Source organism: Lathamus discolor, chromosome 19 (genome assembly GCF_037157495.1).
Source record: "Lathamus discolor isolate bLatDis1 chromosome 19, bLatDis1.hap1, whole genome shotgun sequence".
Taxonomy (NCBI): domain Eukaryota; kingdom Metazoa; phylum Chordata; class Aves; order Psittaciformes; family Psittacidae; genus Lathamus; species Lathamus discolor.
In genome coordinates, this window is record NC_088902.1 from 5324679 (window position 1) to 5348733 (window position 24055).

The 24055-nt window shown below is 59.5% G+C and overlaps 4 protein-coding genes across 9 annotated transcripts; 2 read left to right on the forward strand and 2 right to left on the reverse strand.

Annotated features, from left to right (window-relative positions):
• The first annotated feature begins 412 nt into the window (after window positions 1-412).
• UBE2T (ubiquitin conjugating enzyme E2 T) lies at window positions 413-4586 on the forward strand. Its single transcript, XM_065698714.1, has 7 exons — window positions 413-518; window positions 1191-1337; window positions 1642-1711; window positions 2204-2309; window positions 3304-3402; window positions 3787-3870; window positions 4330-4586. The coding sequence occupies exons 2-7, from the start codon at window positions 1229-1231 to the stop codon at window positions 4444-4446; spliced, it is 585 nt and encodes a 194-aa protein (XP_065554786.1). The 5' UTR covers window positions 413-518; window positions 1191-1228; the 3' UTR covers window positions 4447-4586.
• LOC136023806 (tetraspanin-18-like) lies at window positions 952-8353 on the reverse strand. Of its 6 annotated transcripts, none has more exons than XR_010616706.1 (8): window positions 7342-8353; window positions 6852-7261; window positions 6287-6361; window positions 6001-6099; window positions 5695-5874; window positions 5501-5584; window positions 5186-5303; window positions 952-3447 (listed from the first exon to the last, which is right to left on the reverse strand). XR_010616706.1 is itself a non-coding variant. In XM_065698713.1 (8 exons), exons 2-8 carry the CDS (start codon window positions 7220-7222, stop codon window positions 5256-5258), a joined length of 738 nt encoding a protein of 245 aa, XP_065554785.1. In that variant the 5' UTR covers window positions 7223-7261; window positions 7342-7429; the 3' UTR covers window positions 4705-5255. The 6 variants fall into 6 exon arrangements, 3 of the variants coding, with proteins under 3 accessions (XP_065554785.1, XP_065554784.1, XP_065554782.1); XR_010616705.1 differs by lacking the exon at window positions 952-3447 and adding an exon at window positions 4705-4982; XR_010616704.1 differs by lacking the exon at window positions 952-3447 and adding an exon at window positions 4705-5051.
• Window positions 7817-12990, forward strand: ADIPOR1 (adiponectin receptor 1). The gene is made up of 8 exons (XM_065698709.1): window positions 7817-7899; window positions 8089-8292; window positions 8745-8861; window positions 9823-9994; window positions 10177-10363; window positions 11608-11795; window positions 12048-12241; window positions 12352-12990. The coding sequence occupies exons 2-8, from the start codon at window positions 8152-8154 to the stop codon at window positions 12478-12480; spliced, it is 1128 nt and encodes a 375-aa protein (XP_065554781.1). The 5' UTR covers window positions 7817-7899; window positions 8089-8151; the 3' UTR covers window positions 12481-12990.
• A 1937-nt stretch (window positions 12991-14927) lies between these two features.
• Window positions 14928-23575, reverse strand: TIMM17A (translocase of inner mitochondrial membrane 17A). Its single transcript, XM_065698715.1, has 6 exons — window positions 23512-23575; window positions 19683-19782; window positions 18366-18429; window positions 17374-17502; window positions 16906-17016; window positions 14928-15253 (listed from the first exon to the last, which is right to left on the reverse strand). Exons 1-6 carry the CDS (start codon window positions 23535-23537, stop codon window positions 15171-15173), a joined length of 513 nt encoding a protein of 170 aa, XP_065554787.1. The 5' UTR covers window positions 23538-23575; the 3' UTR covers window positions 14928-15170.
• Window positions 23576-24055: the final 480 nt, after the last annotated feature.

Sequence of the window (24055 nt, forward strand, 5' to 3'; positions counted from 1 at the left end):
AACCAGTCAGCTGGGCTTTACCTCGAGGCTCTCCTGGCTCTGCAGAGAGCATCACCTCGATGAGAGGCTGCCACACAACCACTGACAGTCAGTTCCCCCCGCCCTTGCCCTGCCTGTGCCTTGCCTATGCTCTTGCCCTGCCCATGCCCTTGCCCTGCCCATTCCCTGCTCATGCCCATGCCCATGCCCTGCCCGTGCCTTGCCCATGCCTTTGCCCTGCCCATGCCCTGCCCATGCCCATGCCCTGCCCGTTCCCTGCCCATGCCGTTGCCCTGCCCATGCCGTTGCCGTTGCCGTTGCCCTGCCCCGCCCTTGCCCCGCCCCTGCCGTTCCCACCCTCGGCTCTCTTCCAATAGCAGCTCACCCCCGCCTCGCGTTCGAAATGCCGCCAGTTAGGGGGCGTGGCTTCGTCTTACCCAATCAGCGACGGCGTGGGGCGGGGTTTCCTCTGGTTGCTAGGCGCCGGGGGCAGCTCCGCCCCTGCTGCCCGCTCGCGCCGCTGCCGCCTCAGACCGCGGGTGCGTGTGAGGAGGGGGTAATTAGGGGAGAGGGGTAATTGAGGGGGGTAATTACGGGACAGGGGTAATTGGGGGGTAATTAGGCGGGGGAGGGGGCTCAGCTCCTCCACTGCGGGTGCTCAGGCTGAGGAGTGGTGGGGTAGTCCGGGGGGTGAGGGGCAGGATTGGGCCGTAGTGCGCTGGGGCTGTGTGGGGCTCGCTGTGCCCTGGGGGGGGTCCCCTTCCTCAGGTGGGAGGCCTGGGGTGGGTTTATGTGGGCTGGGGGGGGCCCTGTGGGGGAGATGAGGCGGGCTCCGCCTGGGGGGGGTCCCGGCCGGTAATGTCCGACCCCTGGGGCAGCTTTGGGGTGTCCCCTGCAAAGAGAAGGGGCTTTTGGGATGGGGAGGGGGCACGGGTGGGTGACCGCATCCAAAGCGCCTCTGGGGTCCCAGCATGGCGGGGGGGGTTGGGGAAGAGGAAGGGGAAGGGTGACCCCGGGGGGGGGGGGGGGAGGATTTATTGGGCTCAGCTGGGGCCTGCGGGGCTCAGAGGGGTGATAAAGGATGGGGTTGGGTCTCCTCTTCCAGCTGGGAGCAGGCTCCGGCTCCCAGCAGCCTGGACCCGGGTTAATCCCCGTGCTAACCAAGGAAGCTCTCAATATTAAACGCTGTTGTTGCCATCCCGTTCGGGCAGCGCTGACCCCCGGGTCTGCCACCTCCGAGCCTCCCACAATGCAAAGAGCATCGCGGCTGAAGAGGGAACTCTCGCTCCTGACTACGGAGCCGCCTCCGGGCATCACCTGCTGGCAAGAGGCAAACCGGGTGGACGAGCTCCGAGCACGTAAGTAGCCCTCGGGGGGGTGCTGTGAGGAGAGGGTGCGCTGGAGCTTGCTGTTGGGGCTGAGTTTGTTGGGTGCCATCCGCTTCGTGGGTTATATGGATGGTTGGGATTGTGGGGTTGTCTTGTGTTGGCTTTCTTTAAGCTTGGCCAATGGTTTTGATTGCCATGGGGTGGAGCTGGTCTCACAAATGCCATCTTTGTGCCTTGCTCTTGAACTTAAGGGCTCTGTAACTGCTACAGATGCTGTTGGATGAATAGCAGTGGGTTTGAATGTAACGCTTCTGTGTGAATCTTGCTTCTAAAGAAATCGTAGGAGGTGCAGGCACGCCGTACGAGAAAGGGATATTCGACCTGGAAATACTTGTTCCCGAAAGGTGAGTGGGCAACGACATCTAGTGAGGCAGCTGTGGTAGTGCTGCTCTCAGTTAACTGACCTAAGGTCCTTGCTGCAAGTGCTTGCTCTAGGTCTTTCTTTGGTGGGAGGCGAAAGGAATGGGGTGGATTAGGTGACAGTCTTCATTTAAGGAATGTCATCAGCTGATTTCTATGAGCCGCTGTATTTGTTTCACATGGGACATTCTCTAGCATGTGATTAAAAGCATTAGGACAAGATCCCTGCCTCCTCATAGAGCCTCAAAGCCTCCTGGAAAGGAGCTTGTTCATGAGTGGAAAGCTTCCTTCCATGTTTGCTTTGTGGGAAGCTACCCAGGGATGTGCCAGTGGGATGTGGTGAAGGCAGAGCCTTACCTCCTCCAGGTGTCTGTGGGAAAGGGTGCCACTTACTCTATGGCCAGGGGAGGGAATGATGGCATTATTGGGTGCTGGCGTAGAGAGGAAAGTAACTTTATGTTTCTTGACACTTAAAGGTACCCCTTTGAGCCCCCCAGGATTCGCTTTCTGACCCCAATTTATCATCCTAACATTGACTCTGCTGGGAGGATTTGCCTGGATGTTCTTAAATTACCACCAAAGGTAAAAGAGCTCCTTGGGCCTGAGCATGACAGTGACCTCCTTGTCTTGTTCTTGTAAAACCCTTCTTGAATGTCTGTTTGCTACTGACTTATTTACACAGGAGCACGGGAATAAAGCTTTTGAGCAGCGTCTCCTTTGTTTAGAGGCTAGAACATGAGCTTTGCTTCTACAGAAGGTTCCAAAGTTTTAGGGATTGCTGTCAAAAGGCATTAGGTGGTTCTGTGGATATGGGCTACCCTGGTCCCACCAAGCAGAGCCAGGGAGGATGTGGCATCAGTCAGGCTTCCTCAGAGAGGCCATCACTGCCTGGGTGTTGAGAGCAGGGCTGGGGCTGAAGTGCTGCACATCCTGAGGCAGCTTGTAAGCAGATGAGGTTTAAGTGCTGCCAGTCCTGAGGTTTCTCTAGGCAGCCCATGGGCATGTTTCATAGAACAACAGACGGGTTTGTGTTGAAGGGCCCTTAAAGCTCCTCTAGCTCCAGCCCCTGCCATGGGCAGGGACACCTTCCACTGGAGCAGCTTGCTCCAAGCCCCTGTGTCCAACCTGGCCTTGAGCACTGCCAGGGATGGGGCAGCCACAGCTTCTCTGGGCACCCTGTGCCAGCGCCTCAGCACCCTCACAGGGAACAGCTTCTGCCCAACAGCTCATCTCAGTCTCCCCTCGGGCAGGTTCAAGCCATTCCCCTTGGCCTGTCCCTACAGGCCCTTGTCCCAAGCCCCTCTCCAGGTTCCCTGCAGCCCCTTCAGGCACTGGAGCTGCTCTCAGGTCTCCCCTTCAGGAGCCTTCTCTTCTCCAGGCTGCCCCAGCCCAGCTCTCTCAGCCTGGCTCCAGAGCAGAGCTGCTCCAGCCCTCGCAGCATCTCCATGGCCTCCTCTGGCCTCTCTCCAACAGCTCCACATCCCTCTGGTGCTGCTGCCCCAGAGCTGGATCAGGACCGCGGCGGGGGGGTCCCAGGATTCTTTCTAACTGCTGCTCTCACCCTGTTTCCTTGCAGGGTGCGTGGTCACCTTCCTTGAACATCTCCACTCTGCTGACGTCCATACAGCTGCTGATGGCAGAGCCCAACCCCAATGACCCTCTCATGGCGTCCATAGTACGTGAGCTCTTCCTCTTCCTCTCTTGCAGCTGCATGCACAGACTGGGGAGGAGCAGGGTGTTAGATTCAGGCTGTGCTTCACCCTCCCCTGCCCTGGATTAACACACAAGCAGTGTAGCTCTCTCTGGGCCAGGCCTGGGGGCATGCCTGGGTTTCCCAGAGGCAGGTGGAGCTGGGCTCTGCATGTAAATCTCTTGTCCTGCCAGCGCAAAGAGCAGCGTGTGCTCACTCAGCAAACAAAGAGCAGAAGTCACCGCATGTGTTGTGCCATGCGCTTGCAGGGGGTTCGATCTGGTTTAAGGGTCCCAGAGCAAGACCTTAGGTGCAGCTTCTTGGTGTGATGTTTGCATGAAGTCAGACAGCTCTTTGCTGTATGTTCAGTCTTCAGAGTACAAGTACAAAAAGGAGCTTTTCCTGCTGAATGCCAGGGAGTGGACTGAGAAGCATGCGAGCCAGCAGAAGAGGGTAAGAAGCACCCTCCGTGTGCTCAGCTGAGGGTGGCTCTGTCTGAGCAGCCCTCCTTATCCCAGTTTGCCTTTCACAGTCACTTTGTGCAGCGTTCCTCTTCCCTCCCCTTCTGTCCCGTGGTTTGGATGGGTTTCATTTGGTTATACTTTAAGATCATTAAAATCTAATGATTCTAATGTCGGGTTTGGGATGTCTCTAGAGAAGGAGGCTCTGCACCACCCCCACCGCGGGCAGCCTGTCCCAGTGCTCTGCCACCCTCAATGGGAAGAAGCTCTTCCTCCTGTTGAGGTGGAACTTGCTGTGGTTCAGTTTCTGGCCATTGCTCCTTGTCCTGTCCCTGGGCACCACTGGGAAGGATCTGGCACCACCTCTGAGCTATTGATGGGATCCCCTCTGGGGCTGCTCTGGACTCACCAGGCCCAGCTCCACAGTCACTTCCTCCTCCTGTTATCACAGGCTCTGGGAGAGAAGCTGGAGCCCAGTGCCACGGGTGCCCCCGAGGGAGCTGCTGCCCAGAAGAGGAAAGGGAGCAGTGTGAGCAAGAAGGAGAAGAGCCCTCGCCTGGAATCCTGAGTGGGGTTTGTTCTTGTGGCTCTGCCCTTTTCCCTTTGCACAGCTGGGCCTCGGTGGTGGAGCTGAACTGTTTTCCTAGGGTATTTTTTTCCCTGTGGAATGTTCCATTGTGTAAATAAGCCATAAAGCTTTAATTTCTACCTGGGTTTCTGGTTTGTTGGGTGGAGTTTATGGAATATCCCAAAGCAAAGGGGAACGGGAAGTGCTGCTTCAGCTCCTGCCTTCCAGCTTTCAGAGAACTGACAACAGCACCAAGTATTTTGGTTTCTGTTTTACTCTCCCGTTTTCCTCCTAACACTGAAGTCACTAAAGGACATGAATCCTGCAAGCTTCAGTCTCCTGACCCTTGGAATTCCAGCTTTCCAGAGCCGTGTTAGACTCTGGATGCAGCTTGGACCAGGTCAGAGGATGCAGCTGTGCCTGGATGTGGTGTCTCACCAGTGCAGTGGGGTGAGGAAAAGCCCAAAGGGTGCCCACAGGTCTGGCAGTGGGATGGGGAGGAGAGATGGGCACCAGCACCCCTCAGCTGGAGAAGGCTTGGAGGATGAAGGACAGCTTTAGGGGCAGGACACCTCTTACCAGAGCCTCCTGCTCCACACAGTTGCCTGCAGGGCATTTAACCCATGTCCTGTCCCTGCTCCAAGGACCGTGAGCCAGGCCCAGCCTTCCGTGTCCATAGGAGCAGAGACAGGACTTGGGAAGGAAGAGGCAGGGAACGAACAGCTGTGCTCTGACACACCAGCAACTGGAGCATCCTTCCTGCTGCTGGCTCCAGCCCTGGGGCTGGTCTCTGCTGGGCCTCATCCTGCTCAGTCAAAGTTGTAGTAAAGGCAAAAGGCAAAGAACATGGCAAAGATCTGCAATGACAGGAGGGGGGGAGCAGGTCAAAACCCCCCCTCCTTCTCCCCAGGTGGTTTTACACCCTGAGGCAGACCCCGTGTGCGCTCTCTGGGGGTGCTTATGGCAGCCAGAGGCTGGGGAGAGCCCACCCTGGTCCCTTCACCCCCAGAGAGCCCGGATGCAGTGCCTGCCCCATCCCAGCCCCATGCAGCACCTCGATGCCCAGCACAACCAGGCTGCAGATCCCAGGCAGAGACACGAACTGCTGCAAGGTCCGGCCGAAGGCGGAGAAGCAGCCCTGGAGGAGGGAGATGCTGGAGGGGCTCCTCATGCTCCCAATGGGGCCGGGAGCTCAGAGGGTGACCAAGGTGCGGGCAGGATGAGCCGGTGATGGAGGGAGCCCCCCACCTGCTCATGGATGTAGCCAGGGCTCCGGTCCCGGCACTGCTCCCAGCCCAGCAGCTCCCCTGCCTGCAGGAGCCCATCGCGGGTGCAGCACACGCGCGGCCATGGCACCCCCGGGTGCAGCTCCTGGAAGCAGGAACCATTCCCAAAGTCTTCGGGTCCTAAAACCCCACAACAGGAGAACTGGAACGGAAGGGGAACGCCATCAGTGTGCTGCCAACGGGGAGTGGATGCGACAGCCCAGCACTGGGGGCCATGAGCCCCTCGCCGGCAGCCAGGGTCACCCTCGCAGGTCCTATGGGTGCTCACCGTGACCATGAGGGTGTTCCAGGCCGTGGAGAAGACCTCGGTGCCCTCGTCCCCGCGGTAGCTCCTCCGCAGCTCAGACAGGAGCAGCTCTGGCTGCATCTGTGGGTACCAGGGATGGGGCCCACCTCGACCCAGCCCCATTCTATGGGGTGTAGGTACCCGCCCATGGGTCCCAACCACCCAGTGTGAGGCTTGCGTGAGGGGGATGAAGATGAGGGCGATGAAAGCTGCCCCCATAGCAGACCCAGAGGAACCACGGTAGGAGGAGAGGGGCCGGTACCGGTACCTGTTTCCAGTGCAGCAGGAAGAGAACGGCCCCAACGAGCTGCGTGACGAAGACGAGGCTCACGAGGACGAAGAACTGGAAAGCATCAGGATGAAGGCGTCAGAGATCAGCCCCACTCCAGCTCTTCCTGCCCTCCTCTGCAGCCAGCCCTGCCTGTGCCCTGGGACCGAGGGACACAGGGGGACAAGAAAGGGGCTTCTGCCCCTCACTGTTGGAGAGGGGAAAGCTTGGAAATGCCACAAGGGCCAACCCAGTGACCGTCATTGGGGGCTTTTCACATCCTTTGGGCTCTGCACAAGGTGGGGACTGGGGTGGGGGCTGCTTTGTCTTCCCCCACAGGGTGCTCAGGCAATGGAACAGGCTGCCCAGGGCTGCAGGCACCGACCCTGGAGGTGTCCACACACCCTCGGTGCCATGGGTTAGGGGTGGCCTTGGCAGCGCTGGGGTAAGGGTTGGACCGCATGAGCTGAAAGGGCTTCTCCAGCCCCATTGATGCCATGGTTCTGGGAGGGATGGGGCACCCGGGGCTTCGATGGGGACGCCCCCATCCCCGCACCCCGCTCACCCCCAGCAGCAGCGCTCGGCTCCGGCGCAGGGCCCCCCAGCAGCCCAGGAAGCCCAGCAGCGCCAGGGCCGTGCCCACGGCCAGCAGCAGGAAGGCGCCGGCGCTCAGCACCCCGTTGGCAGCCACGATGTGCTGGAAGCCGGATGGGTCCACGGCCACCCAGAGCCCCAGGGCCACCAGGCTCGTCCCCCCGGCCTGCGGATGGGCCGCGGTTATGGGGTGCAGGGACCATCCCCAGGCACCCCATGGGGACCGGGGGTGCTGAGAGCTCCGCCGGGTCCCCATCACCGCTGGGGTGGAGGGGGGGGACTCACAAACACCAGCGCGTTGAAGATGAGCATCAGGTACTTGACGCAGCTCAGGACGCCCATGGGGACACCGAGGGGGGGGCTTCACGGCAGCGTTGGTCCCTATGGACGGGAGAGCAGAGCCTGGACCCCCGAGCATCCCCTCCATCCCCGTGGCACCCCCAGCCCCCACCAGCACTCACCCTGCGGGGCCTCCAACCGGCACCGGGAAGGCTGGAAGCTCCCTGCCCAGGGGAGAAGCCCCCTCCGCGGCGGGGCCATCAATGATTGATGGGGAACAGGATCCGCCGTTGTGCGGCGGCCCCGGGTGTCCTTAACGGGGGTAATCAAAGCCCGGGCAGGGAAAGCCGAGCCGGGCCCCACAGGCGGGGGGGACCTCGGGCATCGATTACGGCTGCAGGGAAGCCCTCGGGGGAGCCCTGCTGCGGGCCCCCCCCGGCTCTGCCCCGTTCAACCGGGCTCCATCACCGACCCGCGGCGGCGCGCCGCCCCGCCAGTAGGGGGCAGCCGAGTGCGCGACCACAGAGACAAGGCCGCAGGCCGGGCTGGCGGGGCAGTTAGGGCGGCTTCTCCAATCGCAACGGGGGCGGGAGAGATAGACAGCGGCTGTGGCCAATCAGAAAGCGGCGTTTTGTTAAGGGGCGGGGCGTCAGCGCCGCGCGGGGCGGAAGCGGCGCCGGTCCCTCAGCGTCTCTTCCGGTGCCGCCGCCGCCGCCGCCCTGCGCGGGATGTAGCGGCCGGTGAGTGCGGCGGGGCCGGGGCTGCCGTTATCGCTGTCGCTGTCGTAATCGCTGTCTGTCGTTATCGGTGTCGTAATCGCTGTCTGCCGTTATCGCTGTCGCGGTGCCGCCGGGCCGAGGCCCCGGTTCCCGGCCGGGCCGCGCCGTCTCCCCGCGGCCGCTCCTCACCTCTGCTCTCCCGCCCCGCAGCGCGGCGGCACAAGGACGCGGAGGACCCGGCCCGCACCGCCCCCGTCCCGTCCCCCCCCCCCCATGGCGTCCCGCAAGGCCTCCGCCGCCGGGCCGGGCACCGCGCTGGGCGCCGCCGGCCGCGACAGAGCGCACCTGGAGCTGGCGGAGCTGGGGCCGCTGCTGGAGGAGAAGGGGGAGCAGGGAGCCGCCGGCCCGGCCGCTGTAAGCACCGCCCTGACGGGGCCCCCGTCCCCGGACACCCGCGTGTGGCTGCGCGGGGCTGGCCCCGGGGCGGCTCCCGGGGTGCGGGGGGGGGGGTGAGGTGAGGACGCGGCGCTGCTGCTCGCGGTGCTCTCGGTCCCCGTGGCCCCGAGGGCTGGGAATCGGCGTCCCCAGCCCGTGAACGGGGGAGCCGGGGTGGGCAGAGCCCCGGGGGCTGCGCGGGGGGCTCCGGGATGGGCTCCGGGATGGGTTTCCTGGGTGTAAATCCCCCCCCCCCCCGGTAACCGCGCCTTTCCGCAAGGATAAACCCGGGATTGCTCCACCCGCGCTGGGTGAGTGCTGGTGGCCGGCGGGTCCTGCCTGTCCCCGGGGGGAGATGGGGCCCTGGGTGCGCGCAGGAGGGACCCCTCGCTCTCCACTCCTCCCATGGCCTGCGGTGATTTCCCCTCCAGGCTGAAGACCCGCCGTGCCCAGCGGCCCGTGAGGAAGAGGAGGAGGTGGTCCGTGTGCTGACGCTGCCCCTGCAGGCTCACCATGCCATGGAGAAGATGGAGGAGTTTGTGTACAAGGTACAGGAGTCCTCATTCTGGGGGTGTTAAAGAGGCCCTCGTGCCCTAAACCCCAGGCTGAAGATGCCGGCCAGGGGCTGGGATGCGCCGCTGAGGGTGGGTGCTCGGCTCTGCTCCCTGCAGCATCTCCTGGGAATGGTGTGGGAAGGGGATGCTGCGGGTCGTGCCCAGCCGCGGAGGACAAGCAGCGACCTGGGAGCAGTCCTGGTGTCTCTGTGGCCCTCTAAGTGGGACCGGTTACTGGTCGCACTGTGGGTGCCTGTGCTTGCGGTCACCCTCTAACTGGGCCCCGTTACTGGTCGCACTGGGTGCCTGTGCTTGCGGTCACCCTCTAACTGGGCCCCATTACTGGTTGCACTGGGTGCCTGTGCTTGCGGTCACCCTCTAACTGGGCCCCGTTACTGGTCGCACTGGGTGCCTGTGCTTGCGGTCACCCTCTAACTGGGCCCCGTTACTGGTTGCACTGGGTGCCTGTGCTTGCGGTCACCCTCTAACTGGGACCCGTTACTGGTCGCACTGGGTGCCTGTGCTTGCGGTCACCCTCTAACTGGGCCCCGTTACTGGTCACACTGGGTGCCTGTGCTTGCGGTCACCCTCTAACTGGGCCCCGTTACTGGTCACACTGGGTGCCTGTGCTTGCGGTCACTGCTGCTTGGTGAGCAGCATCATGAGCTGAGGGCCAGCCTGGTCCTGTTGCCATCTCTCCAGTCTGGACTGGGAGTTCCCCGTGCAGGGAACAGCGGCTGTGGAAGGGGTAAATCTAAGGCTGCAAATCCCGGGACGGGGCTGGTTTAAGGTTGTAAAACCCAAACCTCCTCCCCCCGAGGAGCATCCCAGGGCATTTTCAGCCCTTCCTGGGCTTGTTCCATGCGGGCCTTTGGGCGCCGGGGCTGCGGGTGGGTGCGAACCTCGGGCTGGCCGCAGCTCCAGGGCCCAGCAGCATCTTCGTGTCGTGGTGCAGGTGTGGGAAGGGCGCTGGCGGGTGATCCCCTACGACGTGCTCCCCGACTGGCTGAAGGACAACGATTACCTCCTGCACGGGCACCGCCCGCCCATGCCCAGCTTCCGCGCCTGCTTCAAGAGCATCTTCCGGATACACACCGAGACGGGCAACATCTGGACACATCTGCTAGGTGCTGGGGCCTCGGGGGTGGAGAGCAGGCACTGCCTTGCAAGGGGACCCCAGGGCTGGGCTCCGGCGCTGCTGGTGGCTTTGCCGCTGTTCCCGTAAGAGTGGGATGGAGAAACGTGCCCCGGGGAAAGCAGGAAAACCGCGGGCGAGCTTCCCTCTGCAACGGTGCTGTGTTCCCTGCAGGTTTTGTGTTGTTCCTGTGCTTGGGAATCCTGACCATGCTGCGGCCCAACATGTATTTCATGGCTCCTCTCCAGGAGAAGGTGGTGTTTGGGATGTTCTTCCTGGGAGCGGTGCTGTGCCTCAGCTTCTCTTGGCTCTTCCACACTGTCTACTGTCACTCGGAGAAGGTCTCGCGGACCTTTTCAAAGTGAGTCAGCACAAGGGCTTGTGTGGCCTCACGAGAGGCTTTGGGATCCAGCAGCACTTCCTCTTGGGAAGCGCTGCCTTTTATCCCTGGGGAGAGTTCACTGAATCCAGAGTGAACCACAGCTGGGTGCCAGGGTCTCTGCCCTGTGCAGGAGCGCTTTAAGTCAAAGAACTACAGAAAGGTTTGGGTTGAAGGGACCTTAAAGCTCCTCCAGCTCCAACTCCTGCCATGGGCAGGGACCCCTTCCACTGGAGCAGCTTGCTCCAAGCCCCTGTGTCCAACCTGGCCTTGAGCACTGCCAGGGATGGGGCAGCCACAGCTTCTCTGGGCACCCTGTGCCAGCGCCTCAGCACCCTCACAGGGAACAGCTTCTGCCTAAGAGCTCAGCTCAGTCTCCCCTCGGGCAGGTTCAAGCCATTCCCCTTGGCCTGTCCCTACAGGCCCTTGTCCCAAGCCCCTCTCCAGGTTCCCTGCAGCCCGTTTAGGCACTGGACCTGCTCTCAGGTCTCCCCTTCAGGAGCCTTCTCTTCTCCAGGCTGCCCCAGCCCAGCTCTCTCAGCCTGGCTCCAGAGCAGAGCTGCTCCAGCCCTCTGGAGCTGGCCCCCAGGACCCGCAGCCTTTTTGCCCCTTGTAGCAGCAAACTGAGGGCTCTGGGGCTCTCTGGGCACTGCTGGGATGTGCCAGTTCGGTGCTTTCCAGCTGACTGGATGCTTCTGAATCTCTGGTTTGGGTCCAGTCTGGACTGAAAGCAAATGGAGAGGAACAAACCGAAGGGGTTCCCGGCAGTGGCTGGGCAGTGGCCAGAGCCTCCCCCCGGGGACCCTCGGGGCTGTTCTTGGAATTGAGCTCCCAGCAGCCCTTGTGCACAGGCAGAGCCAGGCCTCAGATGAGACCTTGCTCACACAAACCTGTCCAAGGCAGTTACTTGGGTGCTGTTTGCTGGGCGATGATCCTGTGGGATCATGGCTCCAGAACTCACTGTGCAGCAGGAACATCCTTGTGTATTGGGGGCACCCCACCACGGTGCAGGGGGTGACACAAATGGCTCTTGGGTTGATTGAAAGTACTTTGCCATGGAGTCAGATCCATGTGTGAGGACTTGTGCCACCTCCTCCTTTCCCCGGACACTCAGCACGGGGCTGCAGTGACTCACTTTGGGTACCGATGCTGTTACCGAGAGCACACAAGGAGGGTGGGTTTGGGGGCTCCCCTGTGACTCCCTTGTCATTGCACCCCGCCTGCAGGTTGGATTATTCAGGAATTGCACTGCTGATCATGGGAAGCTTCGTCCCATGGCTCTACTACTCGTTCTACTGCTCCCCGCAGCCAAGACTCATCTACCTCTCCATCGTCTGCGTCTTGGGCATCTCTGCCATCATCGTTGCGCAGTGGGACCGCTTCGCCACCCCCAAGCACAGGCAGACCAGAGCAGGTAGGGGCTGCCCCATCCTCCCGCTGCAGCCCCAGCCCCGGGAGGGCTTTGGGAAGATCCCACCATGGGGGGTGGCTCTTCCCTGTGGGCAGAGCTCTTGGCACCAATGCCTCTGGCACAGCCTCTCCTCAAGGGGAGGGCTGTGGCTGCCACGTTCCTTGTGCTTGTGAGGCTTTGGTGTGAGCCGAAGGGCTGGCACCTCCGGGCAGCGCCGTGCTCTGCGAGGTGCTCATCTCCTCCTCTCCACCGCAGGCGTGTTCCTGGGGCTGGGGCTGAGCGGGGTGGTGCCCACCATGCACTTCACCATCGCCGAGGGCTTCGTCAAAGCCACCACCGTGGGCCAGATGGGCTGGTTCTTCCTCATGGCCGTGATGTACATCACAGGCGCGGGGCTCTACGCCGCCCGCATCCCCGAGCGCTTCTTCCCGGGCAAGTTCGACATCTGGGTGAGTGGTGGGGACGAGGCGGTCAGTGGGGTGAAGGGTGGGGAGCTGGGGGTGTCCTGGTGCTCCTTTGGGTCTGCTCTAAAGGGCTTTGTCGCTCCCCCCCCCCCCAGTTTCAATCACATCAGATCTTCCACGTGCTCGTGGTGGCCGCAGCCTTTGTCCACTTCTACGGCGTTTCCAACCTGCAGGAGTTTCGCTACGGACTCGAAGGGGGGTGCACAGACGACTCTCTGCTCTGAGAGCGCCTGGTTTTAGTCCAAGCTTCCCAAGTGCTTTTTAAACTCTTTTGTCTTTGCTAAAAAAAATCAAAGGAAGACTCCAAACCGTGCGGGGTTCTTGGTATGGGGGGGGGGGAGGGGGTTTTTAAAGCTAAATAACGAATTCCTTAGCAAAGTTGACCAAATCCTCACCCCCCTTTCCCCTGCACCGCCGGGGCACTGGCAGCCAGCCCAGGGTGAGCTGCACCGGGGTCCCCCGAGCCCCCCTCGCATGCAACCCCAGTGTGTGCTGCAGCCCCGGGCACGGGCACAGCCCCGGTCTGACTTGTCCTTTATCTGTTCTGTTCGTTCTTGACACAGTAATGTACCAGAGGAGAGACTATTTAATATTTAATACTATGCTTTAAGAAGCCTTTGCTGGCACCGCACTGCCCTCGGCCCCCTTGCTGGCTGTGGCAGGGAGGGCAGGGCAGTGGGGCAGGGCAATGTAGAGCTGCTGTAGCTGATTGAAATAAACAGGTCAATAGTTCAGTGTTGTGCTGCTGGCGTCGGGCTCTGCGTTTTTTTTGGGGGGGGCGGTTCTGGGATGAGCACCAGGAATGTCCATGTGGGGCCGGGGCAGAGTCCAGCCCCAACGGCTGAACTCAACAACACAGGAAACTCCTGGGTGTTGCAGCGATGAGAGGGCAGGAAACAGCCCTTCCTGTGGGCACTGGGCCCTGGGCTGCTGCTGGGACCGGCAGCGTGAGCACGGGGCAGGGAGGGGATCCTGCCCCTCTGCTGTGCTCTGGAGACACCCCCCCTGCAGCCCTGATCCAGCCCTGGGGCAGCAGCACAGGAGGGACATGGAGCTGCTGGAGCGAGGGCAGAGGAGGCCATGGGGATGCTGCGAGGGCTGGAGCAGCTCTGCTCTGGAGCCAGGCTGAGAGAGCTGGGCTGGGGCAGCCTGGAGAAGAGAAGGCTCCTGAAGGGGAGACCTGAGAGCAGCTCCAGTGCCTGAAGGGGCTGCAGGGAACCTGGAGAGGGGCTTGGGACAAGGGCCTGTAGGGACAGGCCAAGGGGAATGGCTTTAATGGGACTCCTGGGATCAGAAAGGATGCTGTGGGTGGGGGATGAAGGAGACCCAAAATCGGAGGCTTCTTGTCACGCAGAAGCCCATGTGAGGGACTGGCCACTGCACATCCTCATGGGAGAGCTGAGGGTAAGAGCCGTTTGCCTACAGTTCCCCTCCAGTGCAGCCCTAAGACAGCTCCATGGCATGAGAGCAGGAGCTGCGGGATCTGAACACTGACCCTGCACACGGAGGCATCCACGTGGTGACTGGCACACAGGGAGGGACGCACGGGGGATGCTCTGGAGCTGACGGGGCAGGGTGCAATCCTCTGCGAGACTCACAGTGGGGTCTCAGCTGGAGCCAGGAGCGCTGGAGTGCCACGGAGCAGGAAATCTGCCTTTAGGAGCCAGGTCAGTGGCAAAGCCAAGACACAGCCACACACTGTGTGTGTCTGTTCCACCCCAACAGCAGCTCTATGAACCTGGAATGTACCAGAGACTCAACCGCTGGGAATCCTGGAGCAGTTTTAGCATGGTCAGGGGGGTGGGAACAGGAAACTGTCCCTTTTCCAGGATGGTGGACACAGGAGAGGGGCAGGATTTGCACTTACGCTTTGTACAATCCCAGTTCAGCCCTTTGGCAGCCATTACTGAACTGCTTCTGGGTTACCTCCACCCTCTCCTCCTACCACAAGGGCCTGCCTTGGTTCCCTGATAGAGAGCAGAGATCAAGCTCCCTGTAGGGCAGAGGAAACACCACGACGCTGCTCAGGTGCCATGAGCCAGGTCTTTTGGAGCACAGCTACTCCAGCAAGGCCAGCACTAACAGCAGACCCCACTGGGTCTCATTGGGTACCTGCTGGCAGAGGGACCGTGCCTCCAAACTGGAAAGCAGATGGTTTAACTGTGCTCAGGACTGGGTCTGAGGGCACCAAGGGCAGCTCTGGCCCCACAGCCCTGCGTGTGTTCTGAGCAGGGCTCACTGCACGGTCCCAGGGGCCCCAGGAAGCAGCAGCACAGGAGCAGGATTAGTTTGCTGCCACCTCCTGCTAACAGAGGCTCAGAGCCTCAGGGTTTAAAGGGAGGCGGATCCACAAAAGGCAGATTCGGCTTCAGCTGCAGAGCCGGGGCTGGGAGCAGTGTGGAAAACACAGAACAGCACCGGAATACGTGTTGCTGGAAGGAATTTTCACTAACTTGTGCACTCTCCTGCTAATACTCACTTTAGGAATGGAAAACTGGGTGTAGATAAAACTCTTTTCCTTAAGCTGATAAACGGGTAGCGACCTAAATCCGGTGGGGAAGAGGCTCAATTCCAGCTGTGCTCAACGCGGGTGCTCAGAGCCACATCCCAGGGAAGACTCCAGAGGCTTCCACTGCAGTCTGTGTCCAAAGGATGACAAGACTCCACTTGGTCCTTGTCTGAACCCTCCGTGTATTCTACCAGACACTCATTAACATGACAGCAATGGAACCTATCACGAATAAATAGACCTGTCCTCTTCTACAAGTTCTCCTGCGTGGCTCGACACCAAGAAGTGCTGAAGGTTCCTCTTGGCATGGTTTGTGTCAGAGATGACCACTGGTGGGAAGACGTAGCACAGCTGGGGCTGCCAGTGCTGGAAGTGAGAGCCGAGGAGAACCGGAGCTGAGGAGGATCACTGGTACTGCCTGTAGTCGCCAAAGGGGGAGGGCGAGGGAGCGGGCGGCAGCTGGGAGGGATCGTCTGAGAACTGGGGGCCTGTGACAAGGCAAGAGGGGAAAAGGCAAAGAGTTAACGGTAAAGCCAGGAGATGCTCTCCCCTCACAGCTGGGAGCAGCTTCGCAGTGGCTGTGTCCAGAAACATCCCATTGCAAACCGATGGAGCCAATAACATTTGGGTTTGTTTTCATTCAAACTGCTTTGTGCAACTGACAGCTCCAGAGAGCTGGGCTGGGTCACCTGGAGAGAAGAGCTCTGAGGAGAAGGCTCCTGAAGGGGAGACCTGAGAGCAGGTCCAGTGCCTAAAGGGGCTGCAGGAAACCTGGAGAGGGGCTTGGGACAAGGGCCTGTAGGGACAGGCCAAGGGGAATGGCTTGAACCTGCCCGAGGGGAGACTGAGCTGAGCTCTTAGGCAGAAGCTCTTCCCTGTGAGGGTGCTGAGGCGCTGGCACAGGGTGCCCAGAGAAGCTGTGGCTGCCCCATCCCTGGCAGTGCTCAAGGCCAGGTTGGACACAGGGGCTTGGAGCAAGCTGCTCCAGTGGAAGGGGTCCCTGCCCGTGGCAGGGGTTGGAGCTGGAGGAGCTTTAAGGTCCCTTCCAACCCAAACCAGGCTGAGGTTCTACGCTTAAGAGCTTCAGGACTGGACTTTCACCTCCTTTACTAACAGGGAAATAAACTGGAGCAGGCAGGGAAACACTTCCAGCGCTGTAAAGCAGCTGGAACCCTCTTCCTTGTCACCCTCAAGCTGAACGTCACCATCCACGAAGGCTGCCCCACAGAAACTCGCCCACCAACAAAGCGAGCCAGAAACGGAACCAATCGCCTTCCTGAGGCTGCTCACGGCCGTGCTGCTGCAGGGAAGCAATAAGCGGGCTATGTGCTGGGTTTAGATAAGCTGTGCCTCACAGGTGAAAACTCCTGCTCCAGACCTTCAAAAGGTCTTTGTAGTCAGAGAAGAAATTGTAATAGTTTAGCCTGAACAAAGGGCAGCAGGGAACCAGCGTGGGCCAAGAAGCCCCTTAGGAAATAGTGGCTTGCTCCTCGCCCTCCCAACACCAGGGGGTTTGGCTGCATTCCTCCCAGAGTAAAGTGGGGGACAGAGGGTGAAGTATTTTACACAGGGAGTATTGACACAAACAGGTTCCACCTCGGCCAACTGAACCCGCAGCTTGTGTTTTCCTCAGGGAAAACACACAGGGACGTTGGGTTGGAAGCAGGTTACTGAAAAACCACCACTAACTCCTGGGAATCTCTCCTCTGTCTCCATCTGCTGACCCCTATCACCTCCTTTAACCCGGGGTTCCAGGCACCCTTGCACGCAGACCACAGGCACCTGCCAGAACCACTCCTCTGCCCACAGCCTGCTGCTTGCTGCTCCTTCAAGCCTGGTTGTGTCACCCACTGCGGAGTGCAGCACTGCTGCTGCCAACACCCTCAGCCCGTGTGGCTGCACCAGGGACAGGGCAGGGGACACGGGCAGCTGGGATACCCCCGCTTTCAGCCTCCAGCCACCCAGAGGGAAGGCATGGATGAGCCTCATCCAAACGCCTCCCCCCTGACTTCCTACAGCCTTCCCAACCAGTGGAGTAGATGGACCCTGTGGTCAGAGCAGCGAGGGGCAGGGGTACGTTGCTAAAGGCTGTGCTACAACAGCTTTGTGACAGTGACAGCGCGTCCTGGGGGCTCCTCACCGTTTGCAAACTGTGTGGAAGCAAATCTTGTCAAGAGAATTCCAGCTCCTTCGATTAAAGCCAGCAGAATTCCTCCCATGGCAGCAGATCCCACCATGGCAACGGGGCCGTCTAAAAATCAAAAGCACAAAACATCACTTTTGAGTCCCCTTTGCACATTTAACTCTTGCTGCAGTTATTCTCTCTCCCAGAAGCAGACTCAGAAGCAGTCATTTTGCATCCACGAAGCCTCACTGGCATCACCAGTAAAAGGATCATGACTGAGCAACCCTCCCCCTCCACAGAAACAAAGGAACTGGATGACGTTTCCCTACTTGTTGCTTCCCTGAGCACAGGACAAAAGCCTCCGATTATCTTTCCAGTCCTCTGAGAAAGGAAATTCCAGTTTGGGGATCACAGGTACTTCACTACATTGAGGAGAACATTTGTAATACAGAGGTTTCTCAACCCATAGGCTCAATTCCTTACTTCTTGCAGCTAATATGGCTCCAGTCAGGGCTCCGCTGGTGATGGAATTCCAGGGATCCTCCTTCCCTCTCATTCTGACCATACTGCAGTCAATCATGGAGAAGAGGCCTCCCCAGACAGCAAAGCTCCCTGTGAGAAACAACACAAGCGCCACTTTAGGGAAAGCAGAGAAGCCAACTCTGCTGCAGGCACATCACCAAGAGGTGGCGCCGCCCCAGCGCTGGATGGGACACGGAAACATCCCAGCAAAGAGCCAAACGCGGGGTAAAAGCAGCACTGAGACAAGTTCACATCTCAGCAGGCAACGCACGCTACATTACACGTTATTTAAGAGGTCACACATCATAATACACACACGGAGTTTATACAGGGGATCCTGCCCCTCTGCTGTGCTCTGGAGAGACACCCCCCCCACCCTGCAGCCCTGATCCAGCTCTGGGGCAGCAGCACAAGGGGACGTGGGGCTGTTGGAGTGAGGCCAGAGGAGGCCATGGAGCTGCTGCGAGGGCTGGAGCAGCTCTGCTCTGGAGCCAGGCTGAGAGAGCTGGGCTGGGGCAGCCTGGAGAAGAGAAGGCTCCTGAAGGGGAGACCTGAGAGCAGCTCCAGTGCCTAAAGGGGCTGCAGGAAACCTGGAGAGGGGCTTGGGACAAGGGCCTGTAAGGATGGGATGAGGAGAAACAGCTTCCAACTGGAAGAGGGAAGAGTTGGATGAGATATTAGGGGAAGTTCTTCATTATGAGGCTACTGGATAGGGTGCCCAGAGAAGCTGTGGCTGCCCCATCCCTGGCAGCGCTCAAGGCCAGGTTGGACACAGGGGCTTGGAGCAAGCTGCTCCAGTGGAAGGGGTCCCTGCCCGTGGCAGGAGTTGGAGCTGGAGGAGCTTTAAGGTCCCTTCAACCCAAACCAGGCTGGGATTCTGCAGTGATTTAGTCCTCATCTCAGCAGCCAAGAGAAGCAATTCAGCTTCTAAATTGAGCTTCTCAATCACTCACCTCCCAGCTGTGGAGCTCTTGTTTTAATTGCTGTCAAGCTGCCCCGCAGCCGGTGGTTCACACCCTACAGAAAAAGAGAAACAACAGTTACAACAAGAATGAAGCCTCACAGCCCATCTGACCGAGTACAGCATAAAGCTGCCACCAGCCCAACCTATGTCCAGGGCAGCTGTGAGCAGGAGCTGACAGAAAACACATTTTCCACGCACTTTAGTACTTATCACAGCCTTATGAATCCCTGCTAAGTACAGAAAGGAATTACAGCACCAGGCCTGAACCACTTTGAGATCAAAGTGTGTTTGAGTGGCCTGCAGGGGTTGAAGAGGACATTTAATGTTCAGCAAGAGAAGCCTGTTTATTTTCCAGGTGCATCATTCCTTTGTTCCTATCTGGTGCTGGGTCACTTGACACACTTTGCACACCAGTGGAGCCAACAGCAGCATCTGGTGCAGGTAACCATAGGGAGGAGACTCTGCCCATGGACAACAGGGAAACCCACCCAGAGAAAGAGCACTACAGGCTGTGTTAGAGGAAAACCACACGTTGGCATGTCACGTTTCCATTGTCTATTCCAGTACAATCACCTCAACCCTATTTCAGATGCCCACAGAGCAGGAGCAATGTGCTCAGCTGGCATCTGTAGGCTCACTGGTTGTCCCAAATTCAGTCATTCTTGCTGGTCAGGTGGAGAACTGGAGCAGCTCTGCTGTGGAGCCAGGCTGAGAGAGCTGGGCTGGGGCAGCCTGGAGAAGAGAAGGCTCCTGAAGGGGAGACCTGAGAGCAGCTCCAGTGCCTAAAGGGGCTGCAAGAAACCTGGAGAGGGGCTTGGGACAAGGGCCTGTAGGGATGGGATGAGGAGAAACAGCTTCCAACTGGAAGAGGAAAGAGTTGGATGAGATATTGGGAAGCAGCTCTTCATTATGAGGGTGGTGGGACAGTGGAATGGGCTGCCCAGAGAAGCTGTGGCTGCCCAATCCCTGGCAGTGCTCAAGGCCAGGTTGGACAAAGGGGCTTGGAGCAAGCTCCTCTAATGGAAGGGGTTCCTGCCCATGGCAGGGGTTTGGAACTGGATGAGCTTTAAGGTCAACCCAAACCAGGCTGGGATTCTGTGAAGATTTAGTCCCTGTACCCGGAAAGATGAAGGACCCATGTGGACCCTGAGCAGTTCCTCAGATCTGGATTAATTACACGTGGGTTTTAAGCAATCCCACTCCCAGGGATTTCTCCTCTGTACCTTCAGCTGAGCAGATTCCCTGCTGCTGGGCAGAGGCAACAAGCAGCTGCACTCTGAGCAGGCTCTGCAATGACTTGGCTTACCACTGGAGAATTCCTGAAGCCCTTGATAGCCTGGAAGATGCCACCTCCGATGGCTCCCATGGTGAAAGCACCTCCGCAGTCATCCACTATCCTCCAGGGACTAGAGAGAGAAGGATGAAGACACTAAATTACATCATGAGAAATGGTGCAAGAAGCTGTACAGGAGGCACTGCCCCTGCACTGGGGTGCCAGCCCAGCCTGCCAGCTGCATGGCCTCCCAGCCAGCAAGTCATAAATCCCATAGGAAAACAAACTCGACCTTTGGGGAGAGCCCAAGAAGCCACCTCCCTGGAGCGTCAGTGTCAGCTCCAGCTCAGCTCCTCACACAGGACAGGGAGACATGTTTCCAGCATGGAAAACCGCTGCAGAATTCCAGCCCTGTCCTACTTAGGGAGTGTAAAGAGCTTGACATTGACTGCTCTCACAGGAAACTGCAGTGGTAAATTCAAGCAGGCTCAGTTCTCAAAGCACCTCCACTGCTCAGGCTCCTCCTGAGCTCTGCTTCGTTAAATGAGACTTCAAAGGCATCTTCTGTTCAACTGAAAAGGTTTTTCCTGCTGCATCCTGGCTCTTTGAAGTGCATTCAAAGGAAACACAGCCCCTGCTGGAGGTTGAAGTGACTCCAACAACACAGAGCATCAAATGGTTCCCATCACAACAAACAGCATGCTGCTGACAGCAAACCCTTTGAACACCAGTGAGATGAGCTTTAATTTGGGGTTCAAACCAAACACTAGAGCTTTGTAACTCCCCACCACTAACCTGGACTCCTAAACTAGGTGAGCACCAACCTGCTCTTCACTGTCACCACTGCTGGTGACATCCAAATACAACAAGGTCATTGTATTGCCTTCATCTTCCATCAGAAGCTGAGAGCAAAGCCCAGCACTGCGGGATTTAGGAGGTGGACTGAGATGAGCTCTTAGGCAGAAGCTCTTCCCTGGGAGGGTGCTGAGGCGCTGGCACAGGGTGCCCAGAGAAGCTGTGGCTGCCCCATCCCTGGCAGTGCTCAAGGCCAGGTTGGACACAGGGGCTTGGAGCAAGCTGCTCCAGTGGAAGGGGTCCCTGCCTGTGGCAGGGGTTGGAACTGGGTGAGCTTTAAGCTCCCTTCCAACACAAACTACGCTGGGATGCTGTGACTCTATGCTGGTATCTAATGTAAACCCCCCTCTCTCAGCTTGAAGCCACCCCCCTTGTCCTGTCACTACATTTTGTCATGAAGTGTTTTATTTCCTCCTGAGATCAATATCTCAGACCTGCAGCCCCCAGCACAGCCTCTCCTCACTCCATCACCTACCCCTGAACCTCTCCCTCACAGCAAGCAGAGCATCATCACCTCTGCACCCCCTCCAAAGGAAGGGAAATGCCCTCTTGGCATCAGTCACTTGCTTTGCTTTGGCATCACTTGGTTGCTCTGAAGCACCAGCACCCTCCCCCAGTGCCACCAGTGACAGCAGCAGCCCAGCCCCACACGGATTTGGAACACAGGAGAAGGATCACACGTTATCCCTTCACACATCCCCCTCCTCCCCTGTCACCCTGCCTGCACCAAGGCTTTCATCTCAGCTCCCCACAAATCCCCTCCAGCTTCAACTCAATTCTCTAGCCCCAAATCACATTTTCCTTCCCTTTCCCCTGTTTTCACATTTCTCCCCTCTTTTACTTTCCTTCTCCCTCTACTTTTAATGATGAGGAAGAGGTTCCAGGCACATTCTGTTGGCAGAGATGCCAAGATGAAAAGCAACCGAAGCCTTTCTTCTCAGGGCTGTTGTGATGATGGTTTGTTCTTCTCCCCATCTCCTGATTGTGATCTGCTCTGTTATGAATAAAACATCTCCTCACAAGCTCCCCTTCATTAACCTGCTGACAGAGCACTTGGTAAAGGCCTTCTGGAAATCCAAATGGATTATGGAAAGTGGCCTCCCTTTGCCCACAAGGTCAGAGAATCCCAGTTGAGCAATGACTGTTCTTTACAGGAGCTTCATTAATCAGACCCCAATCACACACTTGCCTCTCTTTAGCCCTGCTTCAATGTCAAGCTCATTACCTGCTTGCTCTGGGGTTCTTCCTTTTCCCTTGAAACTCCCTCCAGCACCCTCAGGAGCAGCTTTTCAATGAGGAAACCTCTCTGATACCACCCCAACCATTCCATGTGCATCCCAGAGCTGGCACTAAGCACCCACAGTCCACCAGCACCGGAGCCCAGGGGGGGAAAGAGTTGGAAGAGAATAAAAGAGATTATTCCACTGTTATCTATCACTTACATACAAGTTTAATGTCACTGATGTTTCCCTGACTTTAAGGGCAACCCTCACAGGAAAGAAACCACGTGCCTGCTGCTGCATGCAAGGTAAGGTTGGATTCATAGAATCCCAGCCTGCTTTGGGTTGGAAGAGACCTTAAAGCTCCTCCAGCTCCAACCCCTGCCACGGGCAGGGACCCCTTCCACTGGAGCAGCTTGCTCCAAGCCCCTGTGTCCAACCTGGCCTTGAGCACTGCCAGGGATGGGGCAGCCACAGCTTCTCTGGGCACCCTGTGCCAGCGCCTCAGCACCCTCACAGGGAACAGCTTCTGCCTAAGAGCTCAGCTCAGTCTCCCCTCGGGCAGGTTCAAGCCATTCCCCTTGGCCTGTCCCTACAGGCCCTTGTCCCAAGCCCCTCTCCAGGTTTCCTGCAGCCCCTTTAGGCACTGGAGCTGCTCTCAGGTCTCCCCTTCAGGAGCCTTCTCTTCTCCAGGCTGCCCCAGCCCAGCTCTCTCAGCCTGGCTCCACACTCGTTCCTCTTCCCCGTGGCAGCCGAGACTGCCCAGAGGTGAGGAACACCGCAGCCAGGGCTCTGCTCCCACCAGGGAGCAGCCACAACCAGCTCATCCCAGCGGCCAGGCCGGGGCTGCCCATAGCTCAGCCACGCTTCATCCGTGCTCCCCCCCTCAGCACCAAGCCCCTGCCTCCCCTGCGGGCCTCGCCCAGCGCACAGCACCGGCTACAGCTGGTCCAGAGCAGCACCTTCAGCACGGGCAAGGGGGGGGGGGGGGGCACAGAGAGAGTGGGGCAATGACCACCGTGTGCGGGGGGTATGAGAGGGGGGAGCTCACAGCAACCGGTACAGAGCATTCACCTGGCTCAGGGCCCCGCTCTGTGCTGGGGGGAGGTGGTGTTATGGGGAGCCCTGCAGAGTGTCTCAGTGGAGCTGAGGGGCCGCTCCCAAGGCTCCCCTCCCGTTGGGACGGTTTATTGCCCGTTGGAATGGTTTATTTCCCGTTGGGACGGTTTATTTTCCGTTGGGAGGGTTTATTTCCCGTTATGACGGTTTGTTATCCGTTGGGATGGTTTACTGCCCGTTGATATGTTTTACTGCCCGTTGGGACAGTTTATTACCCGTTGGGATGGTTTATTTCCCGTTGGGACGGCTGACTGCCCGTTGGTACGTTTTACTGCCCGTTGGAACGGTTTCTTACCCGTTGGGACGCTTTATTACCACACCAAGCGCTTTACGCCGCATCGTTACTCCGGACACAGCCGGAACGCGGCCGGGTCCAACCCCACCGCACCGAGGGAGGCACCGTGAGGCCGAGCCGCGGCCGAGCAGCCCCCCCGGTGCTTCCCCCCCTCAGCCAGGCTCCGCCGGGCCCGGTACCGGCGCGGCCTCCGGGGCGCAGGCCGCGGGCCCGGCCGGTGCCTCAGGGGAGCCGCACCAAGGTCACGCAGCCGCACTGCACACCCCACGTGCCCCCGCCGGCAGGGAGGCCTCCCCCCGCTCCCATCCCGGTACCTCCCGTGCCCGGTTCCCGTTAACCCCGGGTTTCACCCCCACAACCGAGCCCCGCTCACCAGGGCTCGCGCGCGTACTCCTCCATCTTGGCAGACCCCGCCGCCCTCCACCCGCCTTCCCGCCCGCGCGATTGGCTGAGCGCGACCCCCAGCAGGCCAATGGGGGCAGAGGGCGGGACTAGGCAGCCTGCGCATGCGCGGTGCTCATTTCCCCCCCCCCCCCCCCCCCGGTCACCCTCGCGGCGCGGCCTAGTTCCGTGCACCGGGACCGCGCGGCCCCGGGCCGAGAGGAGGGCGCTGCGCTGGGGCTGTCCCCGCCGGGGTGCGCGTCCTGCGGTGAGGAGCGGCTCCCGTGCAGGGAGGAGGCGATGTGGGGGTTCCGCGAGCGCTGGTGTCGTTCATCCGGTTGTGGTGCTGAGCGAGGCGCGCCCTGGGCCGGAGCTCTCCGCCCGCCTTAGCGGGGTGTGAGACAGCGCTCCTGGGGAGCCCGACCCTGCAGGGAGCCCCCAGAGCCTAAAGGGGCTGCAGGGAACCTGGAGAGGGGCTTGGGACAAGGGCCTGTAGGGACAGGCCAAGGGGAATGGCTTGAACCTGCCCGAGGGGA